Source organism: Triturus cristatus, chromosome 8 (assembly GCF_964204655.1).
Source record: "Triturus cristatus chromosome 8, aTriCri1.1, whole genome shotgun sequence".
Lineage (NCBI taxonomy): Eukaryota > Metazoa > Chordata > Amphibia > Caudata > Salamandridae > Triturus > Triturus cristatus.
The window spans coordinates 356,093,909-356,110,435 of NC_140591.1; the positions used below are offsets into that span (position 1 = coordinate 356,093,909).

Sequence of the window (16,527 nt, forward strand, 5' to 3'; positions counted from 1 at the left end):
GGATGCAACTTTTCCGCTCCGGTTGGAAATTTCAATTCCAAGCTTTTCGAAGTGAAAAACTTCCACAAAACATCGAAGCACCTTCATCCTAGACATCAATTTCATCGGCTTGATTCCGGACGCGGACCGCAGGGCCTATCCACGCCGTGAGGCCTACGGCTCATGGAAAGGACGCCTTTCAAAAAATGCCCCGAGTGTGGAGCAAAAGTTCCGCACAGTGACCACCACAAAGTCTGTATCCTGTGCCTATCACCTGAACACGACGAGTCCAGCTGTCCAGCCTGCGCATCATTTCGATCCAAAAAGACCATTCGAGATCGAAGGGCTCGACGCCACATCATGGCACAAAGACCAGCTCCGGAACCAGAGGACATCTTTGATGAGGGCCCCGATGTCCCGGAAGAAGATTCAGAGGATCTACAAATCATCTCCGACTCAGACGACCCCATCACTCCTGGGCAATGTGTGAGTACTACTGACCCTGCCCCAACCCCTCCAAAACCAAAGGCATTGGTCAAGACTTCACCTGCTGGCCCCAGTCGAGACCGAAAACATCCTTCAGAAGCCCCGCCTCCGGACTCGGCTCCGAAGAAACATAAGCCTTCCGGTAGCTCGAGACCGAGCAAGCCGCATGTCATTGTTCAACCGGCACCGAAGACAAAAGACCACTCGGCACCGAAAGCGGCTCCGACGCCTTCGGCCCCAAAAACACCAAGGCCAATAGATAAACCGGCACCGAAGGTTCCCAAGCCTAAGGATACAACTTGGGCTCCGAAACCATCATCGGCACCGAAACCACCGGCTAAGGACTCCTACACCTCCTAAAGCCAAAAACTCCACCGATCAACCAAAACCTCGATCTTAACCGAAAACATTTGCGCCAAAACCTGTTCCTGAGCAACAAGAACTTTTCCATCCAGATCCCATTGATCCAAGGCAGAAAAAGATTTATATGAATCCAAAGACTGGACATGTCACCGCGGTGCCATGTAAAAAACGGAAACTGGACACACCACCTGCCCCAGTTCCTATAAACAAGAAGGATTCTGCAACATCGCCTATGCCTCCTTCCTCTCCTAAACTGCCTTCTAACCCACTCCCTCTGCCTACACCACCCTTGCCTTTACCCTCTCCATCACATACACCACCTCCACAGGATGATGATGATGACCTAGGGGGTGGGGGTGACCCTAATGATCCGTTCACGGATCCAGATACCGCACCACTGGATGATTGGGCATTCCCTCTACCAGTCATGCCTGACCCTCAGCCATATCCCTCCAAACCATCACCTCCAGATGATCACCTGGGGTTTGGCCAATTATTAAATAGAGCGGCACTTTACCATGGCGTCACGATGCACTCCGATGCACCTGAGGAAGACTTCCTATTAGATACTTTTGAGCAATCTCAAAAGTCTGTACAAATTCTGCCTTTGATTAAAGGAGTCATATAACACGCCCGAGGTATTTAAAGACCCCGTCCGTGCCAGGGTTCTTAACCCAAGGATAGAAAAGATATATAGGCCTGCCCCTGAAGATCCCAGTTACATCAAAGGGCAGCTCCCTTTGGATTCTTTGGTCGTTTCTAACGCTAGAAAACGTGCCAACTCCCAAACCACAGGAGATACACCACCCCCGACAAAGAATCCAAACTGTTAGAAGCCTCGGGCAAAAGAGTAGCAGCACAAGCCGCTAATCATTGGCGTATTGCCAACACCCAAGCCCTACTAGCACGCTATGACAGGGCCCACTACGACCAATTAGAGACTCTATTACAACATCTGCCAGAACAATATAAAGCCCAGGCAAATGACCTTATCCAGGAGGGAAAACTTATTTCCAATGCGGCAATTAAATGTGTGCTTGACGCCGCAGTCACCGCCTCTAGAGCAATTAACAAAAATGTGCTCCTTCGACATGCCTGGCTACGCATTTCAGGCTTTAAGCCAGAGGTACAAACTACCATACTTAGCCATTCAACCAGGAACAGCTCTTTGGGCCAGCAGTAGACACTGCCCTTGAAAAAATGAAGGACACCGAGACTGCTAAGTCCAGGGGAGCATTACAGTCTCCCCAACCACGTGGCTCCTTTCGGCGCTCCTTCTGTAGAGGAGCCTCCAAAAATATGGGAGTGGACACCTCCTCTACATTCAAACCTGCTACACAAACATCCCCCAGTTGAGGATATTTTAGAGGCGGATAAAGAGGAAACAACAACAAGGGGCGAGGTCGAGGTAATAACAACACACGTACCTCCCCTGCCACAAAACAGTGACTTTCCTCCACTCCCCCCAGACCATTCCACTCCAGTCGGGGGAAGACTAAAACAGTTCCTACCTGTCTGGAATTCCATCACAACAGACAAGTTGGTAAGACAAATTATCCAGTATGGTTACTGCCTGGAACTCACAGCTGCCACCCCTCCTCCCCCCCCCCCCCCCCCCCCACATACACACACACACATACCGCCCAGCAGTGTTCCATGTCACCAGACCATCTTACGCTCCTCAAACAAGAGGTTCTTTCATTGCTTCAAAAACACGCAATAGAGCCAGTTCCATTAGAACATCAGGGTTCAGGGGTATACTCACTCTACTTCCTAATCCCCAAGAAGGACGGGACTCTAAGACCAATACTCAACCTCAGACCCCTAAATCTGTACATCAACGCAAATCATTTCCATATGATCACTTTTCAACAAGTGCTCCCACTTCTGCAACAAGGCGATTTCCTTGCCACACTAGATCTCAAGGATGCCTCCTTCCACATTCCCATACATCCTGCCCACTGGAAGGATCTAAGGTTTGTGGTGGACGGACAACACTACCAGTTTACAGTCCTTCCATTCGGGGTAACAACTGCGCCCAGAGTATTCACGAAATGTCTGGCAGTAGTAGCAGCACATCTCAGAAGACAACAAATTCATGTCTTCCCGTATCTAGACGACTGGCTAATAAAAGCCAAGTCATTCAACAAATGTGTTCTACACACTCACCAAACCATCCAACTCTTACACAACTTGGGATTCACAATCAACTATCCCAAATCTCATCTCCAACCCTCTCACATACATCAGTATCTAGGAGCCACCATAAACACCTCCACAGCCCTAGCAAATCCCAGCCCAGCCAGGATAGCCAATATACAAGCTCTTATCACAAAATTTCAAATCCAACACTCTCTTCCAGCAAGAGTGTTCATGCAACTCATAGGCATGATGGTGTCATGCATCTTCATGAGCTGGTGTTGGTGGACAGCCACACACATCGCTCTCTGAAATGGTGGAACATAACCTGTCCAAAGGGCGGCCGTTCCTAGAGCCTCTTCCACAGATAGTGCTGACAACGGACGCATCGCTCACAGGATGGGGAGCCCATCTCCTCGGCCACACCACTCAGGGCAAATGGACCACTCAACAGAAAGTGCTCCATATCAATTACCTGGAACTGCTAGCAGTGTTCCTAGCTCTAAAATCATTCCAACTACATCTCCAGAACAAAACTGTCCTCATCCGGACAGACAACATGACAGCCATGTATTACATACAAAAACAAGGAGGCACACATTCTCTCCAGCTGTCCCAGCTCGCACAGAACATTTGGAGATGGGCCATTCCCCAGAACATACACCTACTTGCAGAACACCTTCCAGGGGTTCACAATCAAATTGCCGATCTGTTAAGTCGACAAACTCAACAGATCTACGAATGGTAACTACATCTCCAAGTCCTACTGACCTTTTCCCAAAAATGGGGCCAACCAGACATAGATCTGTTTGCCACACACGAAAACGCAAAATGCCTAACCTTCGCCGCCAGTTTTCCCCACCCGGAGTCAAAGGGCAATGCGATATAGATGAACTGGTCAGGCAGATTTGCGTATGCTTTTCCTCCTCTCCCACTCATTCCATTAGTGGTACGCAAGCTCAGGCAACAGTCTCTCAAACTGATCCTAGTAGCTCCCACATGGGCACGCCAGCCGTGGTTCCCAACACTGCTGGAACTCTCGCTAGTTCCACACCAAAAACTGCATCTCATGGACATCTCTCTTTTCTACAAACTCCATAATTTCCCATCATGGCGAAAAACAATCTAACGATGGAGTTGATGCCCATGCGCACTGTCGTCCAAGGGAAGAGTCACCTATCTCGTGACCAAAGACTTCTTCCGAAGATAACAACCTGCAAGCATCCGAGCCCAACACCAGATGGCGATCTACTATCCTAAGTGTGTGGCTCTGCAGCTCTACATGCCAAGAACAGATGCATACTGGTAAGTAGCATATTCCTTTCTTAGGGTCAGTGTTGACCTGAAAATTCTTTAATACTTTGTACCTTCTGTCTGTGCAGGTACACCCATTCTTTATGGGACATGGCCAGCGATGACATTCTGGAAAGCCTAAGGGACATGCGTGCTTAAACTATATATGACGGCCAGTACACAGCAAAATATATTTTGCATGCTGTATAACCATTTGCCCCAGTATAGTGCTTAGAAGGCATGTCTGGGTGCGATAGACTGTGTTTTTAGGGGGATGTCCAGATGCCTCTTATAGACATGCCCTTTGATGACTCCAGTTTGTTTGGGGAGAAGTCTGATTTGGTCCTCGAAACGGCAAGGATAGTCTGCCGACGGCATGGTCCTTGGGACTATTTCCTCCCTTCAAACAGCTCTTTCAACAATAGAGGAAGGTTAGGGGAATATTCCAAGGGGCAAGCCCAGAGGTAACATCAGTGTTCCCAAGCTGTTATGCAGCAGCCCCATTCCTTTCAGACCATAAGTCGTTGCTGCTGCAGAGGCCATTCATGCTAACAGGGACAGCTATCCTCTACCTCTCCTGCTACAGCAGATGCCAAGCCATTTTACTTTACTTTAACAGGCACATGGTCACCCTATAGGAGGCAGGATACAAGATTACATCCCTGAACATGTCGGGCTGGTGGGTCTTATAAATAATTCAAAGGAGCTATGCCCCACATTTAATTTCCTCCCACATCACAGGGATCGTAAACAGACCGTTATGCAATCTTTATATAAGAAACCAACCTTTTGCTGATGGAGGGTGCAATCAAGAGGGTATAGGCTTCGGAGAGAGAGAGAAATGCTATTTGCTCTACTTCCTCATACCGAAAAAAGGATGACGGTCTCAGGTCTATACTGTATGTCTGCCCGCTAAAGGCCTTTTTGCGGACAGACAAGTTCCAGATACTCACCCTGTCCCAGATTCTTTCTGCTCTGGTCCCAGGAGACTGGAATGGTGTCACTGATCTTGCAGGACACATTTTAATAAACCCATCCTGCAGTCCCACCAGAGTTATCTATGGTTCCTGGTTGGGTTAGAACATTTCCAAGTTCTGCGCCCTCTTTCAGCCTTGCCTTGGCCCCTCGGGTGTTCACAAAGATTTTAGCGATGGTCGCCACCCACCTTCAGAGGTTGAAGATACATGTGCTCCTGTACCTCACAACTGTTTGCTCAGAGCAAGCTTGCCTCAGTCAGTTGTAGACCATCTCCGGATGCCTGCTGTACTCCTTTCATCTTTTGTCTTTCTTCCACGAGCCAAAGTCCCTACTGTGCCCCAGGCAGAGGATTCCCTTCATTCCTGCTGTTCTGGTCAAGGTATCATTTAAGGCCCTTCCGCTTCTGCAGCAAGTCTGGGACTTTCAGGATATGATCCTGATCGTTCCGGCTCAATCCTGGCTTTCTGAGGAAAGCTCTGAGACTTACTTGACTCCTAGCCTTGTGCATCCCCTTGGTCCCAAACGCTAGATGGCATATGCTTGCCACGCAGTGTAAACTCTGGTTTCTGTGGGTCCATCAGGGCTGAGGTGGAGGTTTGAGAGTGGGGTCACCTGGGAGAGGTGCAAATCAGAGGTCTCTGGCACAGAGCCTGCTTCACATCCACCTTTGGAGCTTCATGCTATCCTTTAACCCTGAAAACCTTACTGGCCATCGTTGGAGACTTGTGCCGGTATTATGGACATCACAGCCGTTTTGTGGTTGATGGGTCTACGCTTAGAGAAGTGACTGGAGCAGCAGTAGTGAGAATGCACAATTTCAACTCTACTAAACAATGCAGCTTTCTCAAGGAAAGTTGAGCGATGGGACACTGGTCTCCTGTATGCGTTCCTGTCATTGTTTTGAGCTGGGACAAGTCAGGAAAGTCATCCTAATAGCCCTAGACGGAGGCTGGAAATTTTGCTTTCCCAGTGCTCTTAAGCATGACCAGTTGCCCTCTGATCTGGCTACCTCCATGGCAGGATCCCCTGCCTGAGCAACAGAAGGAGGCTATTGCGCAGTCTCAACAACCTACACCGTCAAGGATAGAGACTGAATGGCGGCAGGTAAATGCATTTGATATGCCAGCCGTAATAGTCTGTTATCCTTGCAGTCAGGCGCCCTTTGCCAAAGTCCATCTACACTGGGCCCTGGGAGAAGTTGATTGCCTCGTACGGTGCTCCTCACACCGACTCTCTGCAGGCCAAACGTTTGGATGTGCTGTTGTTTGTTTTATTATTGGCCCAGAAAGGGCCTGCATTTGGCACCATTAAAGATTATCTATCAGTCCTTTCGACCTTTATATGTCTACCTGATCAACTGTCCCTATCTCTTGTGATGCGTTTTATCAAAGTGGTGACTCGCATGTGTCCCCCAAAGTAGTTTGTCGTGCTGCGATGGGACTTGGACTTCGTATTGACATTTTTTATGTGTACACCTTTGAATTGTATACACAGCTGATCTGAAAGAAACACGTTAGTTAGATTCCTCACCTTAGAATATCCCCAGGCGTCAGACTGGATCTGGAAGATTTTTGTAGCAATACCCCTTGCGCGTCGCTAGGCGTCGTCTGCGGCTCCGCGTCCGTCGTTGGCGTTGTGCGCCGGAATGACGTTGTCGGAGTACTTAGACGCCGCTCTCGCGCGCTGACGTCAGTTCTTCTTTTTTCCGCGCCAGTCAGCACCGATCCGGGAGAGCTACCTCTTTAGTCATTTTTTGACTAAATATTTTGACTCTTTTTGGTCACTTCGACTCTGGTGCCTGCGACGACTGTCACCGACTGATGTCGGTGACCGATCATCACCGCCGGTGCCTGTACTGTTTGGGGCTCGACCACGACGCGGAGTCGTGTTCCGATTGTATGGCCGTGACCTCGAAAGCTAGGCGGGAGCGGTTCCGTAAGCTTCTCGAGCTTCGCCACTCGGCTCCGCGCCCCTCTCGATCCCGGTCCAGGAGGAGATCCAAGGATTGGTCGCGGAGCCGCGGTCGACCTCATCGTTCGTCTGGCTCGAAGTCTTCGGGTAAGTCGAAGCACTCCAAGAAGTCCAAGAGGCGACACCGCTCTTCGGACTCCCCTCGCCAGTCGCGCGACTCGGCCGAGGGTCAGGGTGGTTCCACCCCCGCGGCTCCACCGGAGCCGCAGGCGCCGCGCACGTCCCCATACCCGCCGGTCCCTGGGACTGATGCGACGCCGGCGGAGGTCAGTGCCTTCATCTCGGCCATGAGGAGCCTGGCCCCGCCGTCGACGCCCGCTGGCGCGCCTTCGGGCCCCACGGACTCGACTGGGCGACCTTGCATGCCGGTGGCCCCGGCGCCGTTGGAGTCTCCGACACCGCAGGTCCCCGAGGGGCCCAGGCCTGGGCCCCCGTCGACGCCGGTTGACCTCGTCACGACTCCTCCGCCGGCGTCGACACTGGTGCCACCGTCGACTCCGGTCGACGTCGATCCCCGGTTCAGTCCCTGTCCGGACCCGACGCCGGTGCGGCGCCGCTCGACGCCGCAGCCGACGCCGCTAGAGACACATTTTGTCTATCGTCCGGCTCCGATCATTCCTCCTGTTTGAATCGGATGACGGGGGCGACTGGGAGGGGTCCGTGGACCCTATGGCCCTTCAGGGCCAACTTTCGCAGGACTGGGCAGATGAACTGGGGGAGGCCAGTGGTTTGGATACCTCACCGGACACTGGATTCATCTCTCCTCCGACTGTGGCTTCGGAGGAGGGTGCAGCTTTTTCTGTGGTGCTGCGCAAGGTGGCCGCAGCCCTTGGGCTTGAGCTGCCTGCCGTGGCTGTGAGGACTAACATCCTCACTGAGGTGCTTCAGTCTGCCGCAAGCTCCACTGAGCCTATGCTGCAATTCAATGAGGCCCTTATTGACGTTCTGCAGGGCACCTGGTCCAAGCCCTCCACAGTCCCTCCTGTGGATAGGAACGTTGCCAGGCGCCACCGCCCTGTTCCGGGCGACCCCAGTTTTCTGTCCCAACCCCCGAGAGTCTGGTTATCCAGGCCTCTACCTCCCAATCCTCCTTCCCGTCCGCTCCTCCGGACCGGGATTCCAAGAGACTGGAACAGTTCGGTAAAAAGCTGTTCTCCTCGCTCAGTTTGGGCCTGCGGTCATTGAACACCGCCTGTCTCTTGGACCGTTATTCCCACTCTATGTGGGATACGGTAGAGGACGTGCTGCCCCTGTGCCCGGAGGAGGCCCGGGCACAGCTTTCCTCAGCTCTGGCCGATGGGAGAGATGCAGCGCGCCATGCAATCCGATGTGGACTCGACACTACGGACTCGCTGGGTAGGGCGATTTCTACCACGGTGGCGCTTCGACGTCACGCCTGGCTGCGGTCCACGTCCTTTTCAGGGGATGTCCAGAGCACTCTCATGGACATGCCCTTTGATGGCGCTCGCCTTTTAGGTGAGAAAGCGGACAGTGCGCTGGCTCGCTTCAAGGACTCTCGGGCTACGGCCAAGTCCTTGGGCCTCTCGGCCCCGCGGCCACAACCTTCCGCTTTTCGCTCCTTTCATGGCCAAGGAAGGGGCACCTCCTCACGTCCGCCTAGCCACCGGCCGCAGAACCAGCCTGCACGCGGTCGCGGACGTGGTTTCTGCCGAGGCGGTACTGGAGGACAACGCGGTCAGTCCACATCCACCCCGGCAGCATCCGCCTCAAAGCCTTCCTAGTCCGAGCTTTCAGGCCCATTCCTCGCCAGTGGGAGGCAGGGTTCGCCATCACCTGCTCCACTGGCGTACCATTACTTCGGACAGGTGGGTGCTGCAAATCGTCCGAAGGGCTACTCCCTCCCCTTCGAGACGACCCCTCCAGCCATGCCACCGCAGCACCACCGTATCTCGGAGGATCATTTGAATCTTCTGCTAGAGGAAGTTTCGGCCCTCTTGGCCAAAGAGGCCATCGAGCGCTTTCCGAGCCCAGAAGTAGGTCGTGGTTGTTATTCCCACTACTTTCTGGTTCCCAAGAAGGGCAAAGGGGGCCTACGCCCTATCTTGGACCTCAGGAACGTCAATGCCTTCCTCTGGAAGGAACGGTTCAAAATGTTGACTTTGGCTCAGGTTCTAGCGGCCCTAGACCCTGGATGGTAGCGTTGGACTTGCAGGACGCCTATTTCCACATCCCCGTCCTGCCGGCCCACCGGCGTTACCTGCGGTTCACGGTGGGTCAGGAGCACTTTCAGTTCACCGTGCTCCCCTTCGGCCTTACCAGTGCCCCTCGGGTGTTCACGAAAGTGATGGCGGCGGTCGCAGCTCATCTGCGCAGATCAGGGGTTCCAGTCTTCCCCTATCTCGATGACTGGTTGTTGAAGGCGGGCTCGCCCCAGGCAGTCGTCTCCCACCTCCAGACTACGGCGAATCTCCTGCATTTGCTGGGGTTTTCCATCAACGTGCCGAAGTCACACCTGAGCCCCTCTCAGAAGCTCCTCTTCATCGGAGCGGTTCTCGATTCGGCGCAGTTCCGGGTTCATCCGCCGAAACAGCGGGTCCGGGATATACAGGCCCTGATTCCCATCTTTCGGCCTCTATCCTGGGTTTCGGTCAGGCTAGTGTTGCGGCTTCTGGGGCTGATGACCTCCTGCATCCTACTAGTGCATCACGCCAGGCGGCGCATGCGGGCTCTGCAGTGGGACCTGAAGTTTCAGTGGGCCCAGCATCACGGCAACCTGTCCGACCATGTCTTGATCTCGGAGGGCACTGCGCAGCAGTTGCAGTGGTGGCTCACGGACCGCGATTGGGTCACGGGCAAGAGCCTCTCCCTACCCCTACCGGAGCATGTCGTAGTGACGGATGCGTCCCTCCTGGGATGGGGTGGCCATATGGGAGAGGCGGAGATCAGAGGCCTCTGGTCTACGGCGGAGTCTCGCCTCCACATCAACTTGTTGGAGCTGAGAGCGATCCGACTTGCACTGAAAGCCTTCCTTCCCTCTGTCCGCGGAAGTGTCGTGCAGGTGTTTACGGACAACACCACCGCCATGTGGTATTGCAACAAACAGGGCGGGGTGGGGTCGTGGACCCTTTGTCAGGAGGCTCTGCTCCTCTGGACATGGCTGGAACACCAGGGCATCACCCTGGTGGTTCAACATCTGGCGGGCTCTCTGAACGCCAGAGCAGACGAACTCAGCTGCCGGTGCATGATGGATCACGAATGACGTCTGAACTCCGAGGTGGCGCAAGGTCTCTTTCAGCAGTGGGGAGAGCCTTGGTTAGATCTATTCGCCACCGACGAGAACGCGCAATGTCAGCAGTTCTGCGCGTTGGAATTTCCAAGGCGGCACTCGCTCGGCTACGCTTTTCGTCGCGAGTGGAGTTGCGGTCTGTTGTACGCCTTTCCGCCTATACCACTTCTGCCCAGAGTGCTGAAGAAGATCAGGCGCGACCGGGCCCAAGTCATCTTGGTGGCTCCGGATTGGGCACGAAGGTACTGGTATCCCGAGCTACTCAGTATGTTGACCGATCCTCCGATACGTCTGCCCCTTCAGGAGGATCTTCTGTCGCAGCAGCAGGGGACGGTCCTCCACCCGAACCTGTCCATCCTCCACCTCCATGCGTGGAGATTGAGCGGCGGCAGTTGATGCCATTTGACTTGCCTCCTGAAGTCTGTGATATCATTCTGGCAGCCAGGCGTCTCTCCACAAAGACGGTATACGCCTGCCGGTGGAACAAATTTGTGGCATGGTGCACAGCAAAGGCTGTGGATCCCCTTTCCGCCCCTCTTTCTGAGGTTCTCCTCTTTCTTCTTTCTTTGGCCCAGCAGGGCTCTGCCTTGGGCACCTTGAAAGGTTATCTTGCTGCCATCTCTGCCTTCTTACGGCTTCCTGATCAGCCCTCTCTTTTCAAGTCCCCTGTCGTTTCACGCTTTCTTAAAGGCATTACTCACACGTTCCCTCCTGTTCCTTTCGTAATGCCTCAGTGGGACTTGAATCTTGTCTTAACATTCCTGATGTACGCTCCCTTTGAGCCTCTTCACATTTGTCCTCTTAGTCTTCTGTCTCTTAAGACTGCTTTCCTGGTAGCCATCACCTCGGCTAGACGGGTGAGTGAGCTCCAGGCTCTATCGTCCAAGCCTCCTTTTCTATCTATTCATCCGGACAAGGTTGTCCTTCGGCCTCGTCCTTCCTTTTTACCGAAGTGGTGACCCCCTTTCATCTTGGGCAATCTGTCACCTTGCCCACCTTCTTTCCGCCTCTGCATCCTTCCAAAGAGGAAGACGGCTCCACCGTCTGGACCCAAAACGTGCGCTCTCCTTTTATTTGGACCGCACGACACAGTTCCGGGTGGACGACCAGCTTTTCGTTGGCTACGTGGGTGCTAAGAAGGGGAAAGCTGTGCACAAACGGACCATCTCCCGGTGGGTCGTTTTGTGTATAAAAACCTGTTATTCCTTGGCAAAAAAAGGACCCTCCTGTTGGGCTGCGAGCTCATTCTACTCGGGCCACAGTGGCTACTACTGCTTTGGGACGGGATTCCCTTTGCAGGACATCTGTCAGGCGGCGACGTGGGCTTCGCTGCACACGTTTGCCAGGCATTATTGCCTAGACAGCCAAGTCTGGAGGGATGGCTTCTTTGGCCGTTCTGTCCTCCAGGACTTTCTGGTGTGATCTTGGTTCGCAGACCCACCACCGGGGTTGGTATTGCTTGGGTATGTATTCTAAGGTGAGGAATCTAACTAACGTGTTTCTTTCAGATGAACAAGTTACTTACCTTCGGTAACGATGTATCTGTAAGAAACATTAGTTAGTTAGATTCCTCACCGACCCACCCATCCTCCCCGTTCTGCGAACTGACATCTAGGGTTAAGGCTATCCTTTTCAGGGCCCTAGATTTTTTGGCACCAGTGTCGGTCTCTTGCATGGCTCTGCGTTCCTGGCGCGGAAAGCTATGTACAAGAACTGACGTCAGCGCGTGAGGGCGGCGTCTAAGTACTCCGACGACGTCATTCCGGCGCACGACGGACGCGGAGCCGCGGACGACGCCTAGCGACGCGCAAGGGGTATTGCTACAAAAATCTTCCGGATCCAGTCTGACGCCTGGGGATATTCTAAGGTGAGGAATCTAACTAACTAATGTTTCTTACAGATACATCGTTACCGAAGGTAAGTAACTTGTTCAGTACTGGGACTTCTGCTGCTCAAACCAGTCTTCCTAATTGCTTTCGCCTTTTCATGCCGAGTATGTAAAATGCAGATGCTTTCATTGCAGCTGCCTTGCACCACCTTCTTTTTGGATAAGCTAGTGCTGAAGACCTGGGTGCCCTACATTACCACAGTTGTGACCTTTTTCTACACTGTCCAATCCATCACTTTGCCAACGTTTTTCGCTAAACTTCATCCTTCAAAGGAGGGGAATAGGCTCCAGAGGTTCAACTTCAAAAGGACATTCAGCTTTTACATTGACCAATTCCTTCCTAGCATTTGCTTGAGAGAAAAAGGGAAGGCTGTGCAGGAAAGGACCTTGACCAGATGGATAGCACTCTTCATTAAATCTTCTACGCGCTGGCAAAGAAGCAACCACTTGAAGGCCTGCTAACTCATTCTGCCAGGGCTGCTACAACAGGTCATGAGCGTCTGTGCGTCTGTGCATCTGTTCATGAAGCACTACTGCCTTGAGAGCCAGATCTGACGGGACAGCCATTTTGCCTGATCAGTACTGCAAGACTTTGTGGCCTGGGACCACTCCCCATACCCTCCACTTTTGGGAGGTCCTGCGGTGGAAACTGTTCTTAAGGTGAGGAATCTTAATTTAGAATTGCTCATCAAAAGAGGGAACTACTTACGTTTGGTAGTGCTGTTTTCTGCTGGCTACGCTTTGTAACGACATTTAGTTAGTTCACTGCTCTCCCACCTCTCGTTCTGTGGACATCATAGTAAGGTTCCAAGTTAGGGTCTGGTACACTGTCATCTGCAACTTTTCTGTAGTGCTTCGAATTTCTAGACAAGATAGGAGGAAAAATAAGCAACTGACGTCTTTTCAAAATGGTGCCACTTAAAGATGGCTCTGGTCCTTCATGTCCGGGTGCAACAAAGTCACAGAGGAATCACATGCGCCATGGGAATATTGCTGAGAAAATGTTCTGGATTTAGTCTGATGCCTGGGATATTCTTAAAGTGAGGAACCTGAGGTTAGCTTATCCACCAGAAAGAGTGTTACTGAAGGTTCACTAAACTCATACATTGGGGATATGCCTGTTGAATTCTCAATACTGCTTGTGTGTCTTTCAGTAGTTAAAGTAACCTAATAAGTTATTTGGAATCTATACCATGCGGGTATGTTTTACGTTGTGGAATGCTCAGATGAATTATTGACTTGTATTGAGGTAATGAATGATTACATTCCCTCAGAATTTAGCTGGATGTAGCAGCTTTCTTTGCTGAAAACTAATATTGTTGACCACCAGTGTTTATTGGTTCATAATGGCAATAAATCATATATAATTATCCAAGAGATTCTATTAATTTGTTCAGGCTCGGTTTGGGCTCGACACTAAATTATTTAGAATTTAACTGTGGACTCTGGGTGGTTTAATGATGAGGGCTATCTTTACTTGGCACAAGCAATGGCCGAAACATTCAAACAATGCTCAACTTCCGAAAGGTGATGCTGTTTATTTAGCCTTGGTGCTCCAGAAGAAACCTTAAAGGGAGATTTTAATTTGGCATATCAGAACCTTCTGGAGAGCTCTCACAATTTGGTTACCCATGCATTAGAACTGATACATTTTAGATTATTCTGAGTCAATAAGCTGGGAGATGTAAATAGTGGCCTCATGCCGATTATTGTTGCTATTAAGTAACTTCCACCTTTGCCTCGTTTGAGTTGGTAGACATTTAACATTTGCTTGAATCCCAAGACTAGTTTATGGTTGCAAAATATAATTCCAGTGACCTCATTGCACACTAAATGGTGTACAGTTAAACTAAGGTGCAACTCCTAAGAAATGACTTTCATTGAACATTTTCTTTCATGTGATCAAATGTTGTGTGTTCTGTTTTTTTAGTCTGAGATGGAGAAGCCCAGAGGTAGAAAAAAATCCGCACTTTTAGACTCCGAAGAGACTTTTAATATGGAGGAGGCTTCCGTGCCAGAACAGAAGACAAAGGGTGGCCAGCGAGGGAGGAAGCGAGCTGCAGTTACCATTGAGTCGGATGAAATCACGTGGCAAGACGAGAAGAGGCTGAAGGCTGATTTTCTTGAAAATGAGGATGAACAAAACAGCCCTCCTAAAAAAGGAAGGAGAGGGCGACCTCCCAAAGCAGTAAAAGGTTTGCGATCGAAGGAAGAGTCCCCTGTAAAAGCTACAAAGAGGGGACGAAAAAAATCACTTCCGACAGTAGCAGCTGTAGAGCTGGAAGAGAAGGAAGAGGAGCAGGAGGAGGAAGAGGAGATCGAAAATGTGGAAGAGAAACCAAAGAGGCGAGGGCCATCGAAGACACCGCAGAAAAGGAAAGCAACCCCAAGGTAAGATCCCTCTGCTGATGTACCTTAATGCAAGTAAAGCCCTATTTATTGTATGTGTGTGAGTGCATTCTTACAGAGTATATTTAAAATGGATTACTTTAGATAGGACATATAGTTGCCTAAAATCTAATTTTACAGTCCAGCTCATGAGTGGTGTACAATGTTTTGGTTTTTGTTTTTATTAGCTTTTTTTTAATCTCCCATCGTGTATTTTTTTTCCAAATCACTTTAATCAGACCTTAATATCCTTTATTCTTTAATCGCACTTTTCCTCCATAGATTTTCTGAGTTTTGTATCTAATTTTAATGCTTGAGTATTTTTTATATTTTTTATCTTGGGCACATATTGCTTATCATTAAGTAAAGTGTGCAAATGAACATATGTGCACCAAACAGAGTCTATTTTTGTGTAGGGTAGCCATATATCCTACTTCAGGAGCAGCATAACTGACTCCACAATTAGTTAAGACCACCAGCGACGACAGCTTGTTCCAAGACACTAGTTACATCTGTAATGTAACCCCTCTTACAAAATGGCTGCTGTGCTGTAATGAGAGTTCATGCCAATCACAATAGGGCTGTAATATATGCGTGAACAGATTTTCCTACCACCTACCTTCACTCTCATCTGCCCTCCCACCCATCAGCTACTTCTTGATCCTCTTCTACTGCCTCTCAGCAGCCCACAGCTTGTATCTGTACTACTCAATGCCAACCCGGCCTCCGTGCTCTGTCCACCTCACTGAGCAGTTCCTCACATAAGTAAAGTAGGATGTTTAAGATATTCTATGTGCCCTTTGTAGAGATGTACAACCTGCATTTTACGGAGCCATTCCCAGAAGGATAACTGAGCAGGTTAATGAGCCTAATTTATATATGCATATACCGAGCAGGGGAGAGGTTTTTATCCCTCGAAGATAGTCAAGAGGTTAATTAACCTGCTGCATAGATCTTGTGTTACCGGCAGTGTAGTAGTCTCTATAAGCCGCTTGTGCTATGTGCGAGTCATACAGGTCTTCAATTTGCAATTCACAGATGTTTTTACGGGAACATAATTGGGCCCTGCAACCTCAGAGTCCTTTCTGCCTTTAAAGAGGCCTGGTAGAACTTGTGATGGCAGCCTCGTTTAAGCCTGCCAGTGATTCACTTGTTAAACGCGAATGATCGGCCTGCCTCTTATGATCCAACCTTTTTGCCCAGCATCTGGCTCACAAAAGCTTGGTAGTTCAAGCCGCCACTAGTAAGGTGAATTAAAATGCTTTCCCTACTGTTCCTCCAAATGGGAATCTAAGTGCATTGACGCTTTCAGGAAAAGCAGTTTCTTCTGCTAGCTTAGCTTAGAGGCCCCTAAACATAATTTGCCTGGTGACAAAGATGCACACGTGCATTCTCGGACATGGCGAGTGAGACCTTGCTGGCCTCCCCTGATGAATTCATAAATGCCTTCTCTCAGCTGATCCAAGGTGAACAAGATCCAGCCAAATTTGAGAGTTGGCCTGGACACAATGGATTATATTGGGTGCGCAATCTGCCACCTGTGTGGTGATCCGGCACTATAAATGGGTGTACACCACAAAATTGTCTGGGGACTAGTGTGCATCCTTTTTGGATATACCACTTAATGGCTCTAACACCTGAGCTTATAAATCTATGGTCTACAAACCCCTTGTGATAAGAGACACCTACTCAGGAGGTCCGCAACTGTTCTAAAATTAAATAATAGTAGGTATTTAAGTACATATACATAAGCAAGCAAAAGTGAAAATGTAAAGTTTTAAAACCCTCTGTATAT

At 50.4% G+C, this 16,527-nt stretch overlaps 1 protein-coding gene across 2 annotated transcripts in view; it reads left to right on the forward strand.

Moving 5' to 3' along the window:
• The window catches only part of PDS5B (PDS5 cohesin associated factor B), an 802,561-nt gene that overhangs the window by 697,796 nt on the left and 88,238 nt on the right, over positions 1-16,527 (forward strand). For both annotated transcript variants that reach the window (XM_085621687.1, XM_085621686.1), the window contains exon 32: positions 14,275-14,735. In XM_085621687.1, coding sequence (XP_085477813.1) covers positions 14,275-14,735 — 461 coding nt within the window. The remainder of the gene's footprint in view (positions 1-14,274; positions 14,736-16,527) is intronic.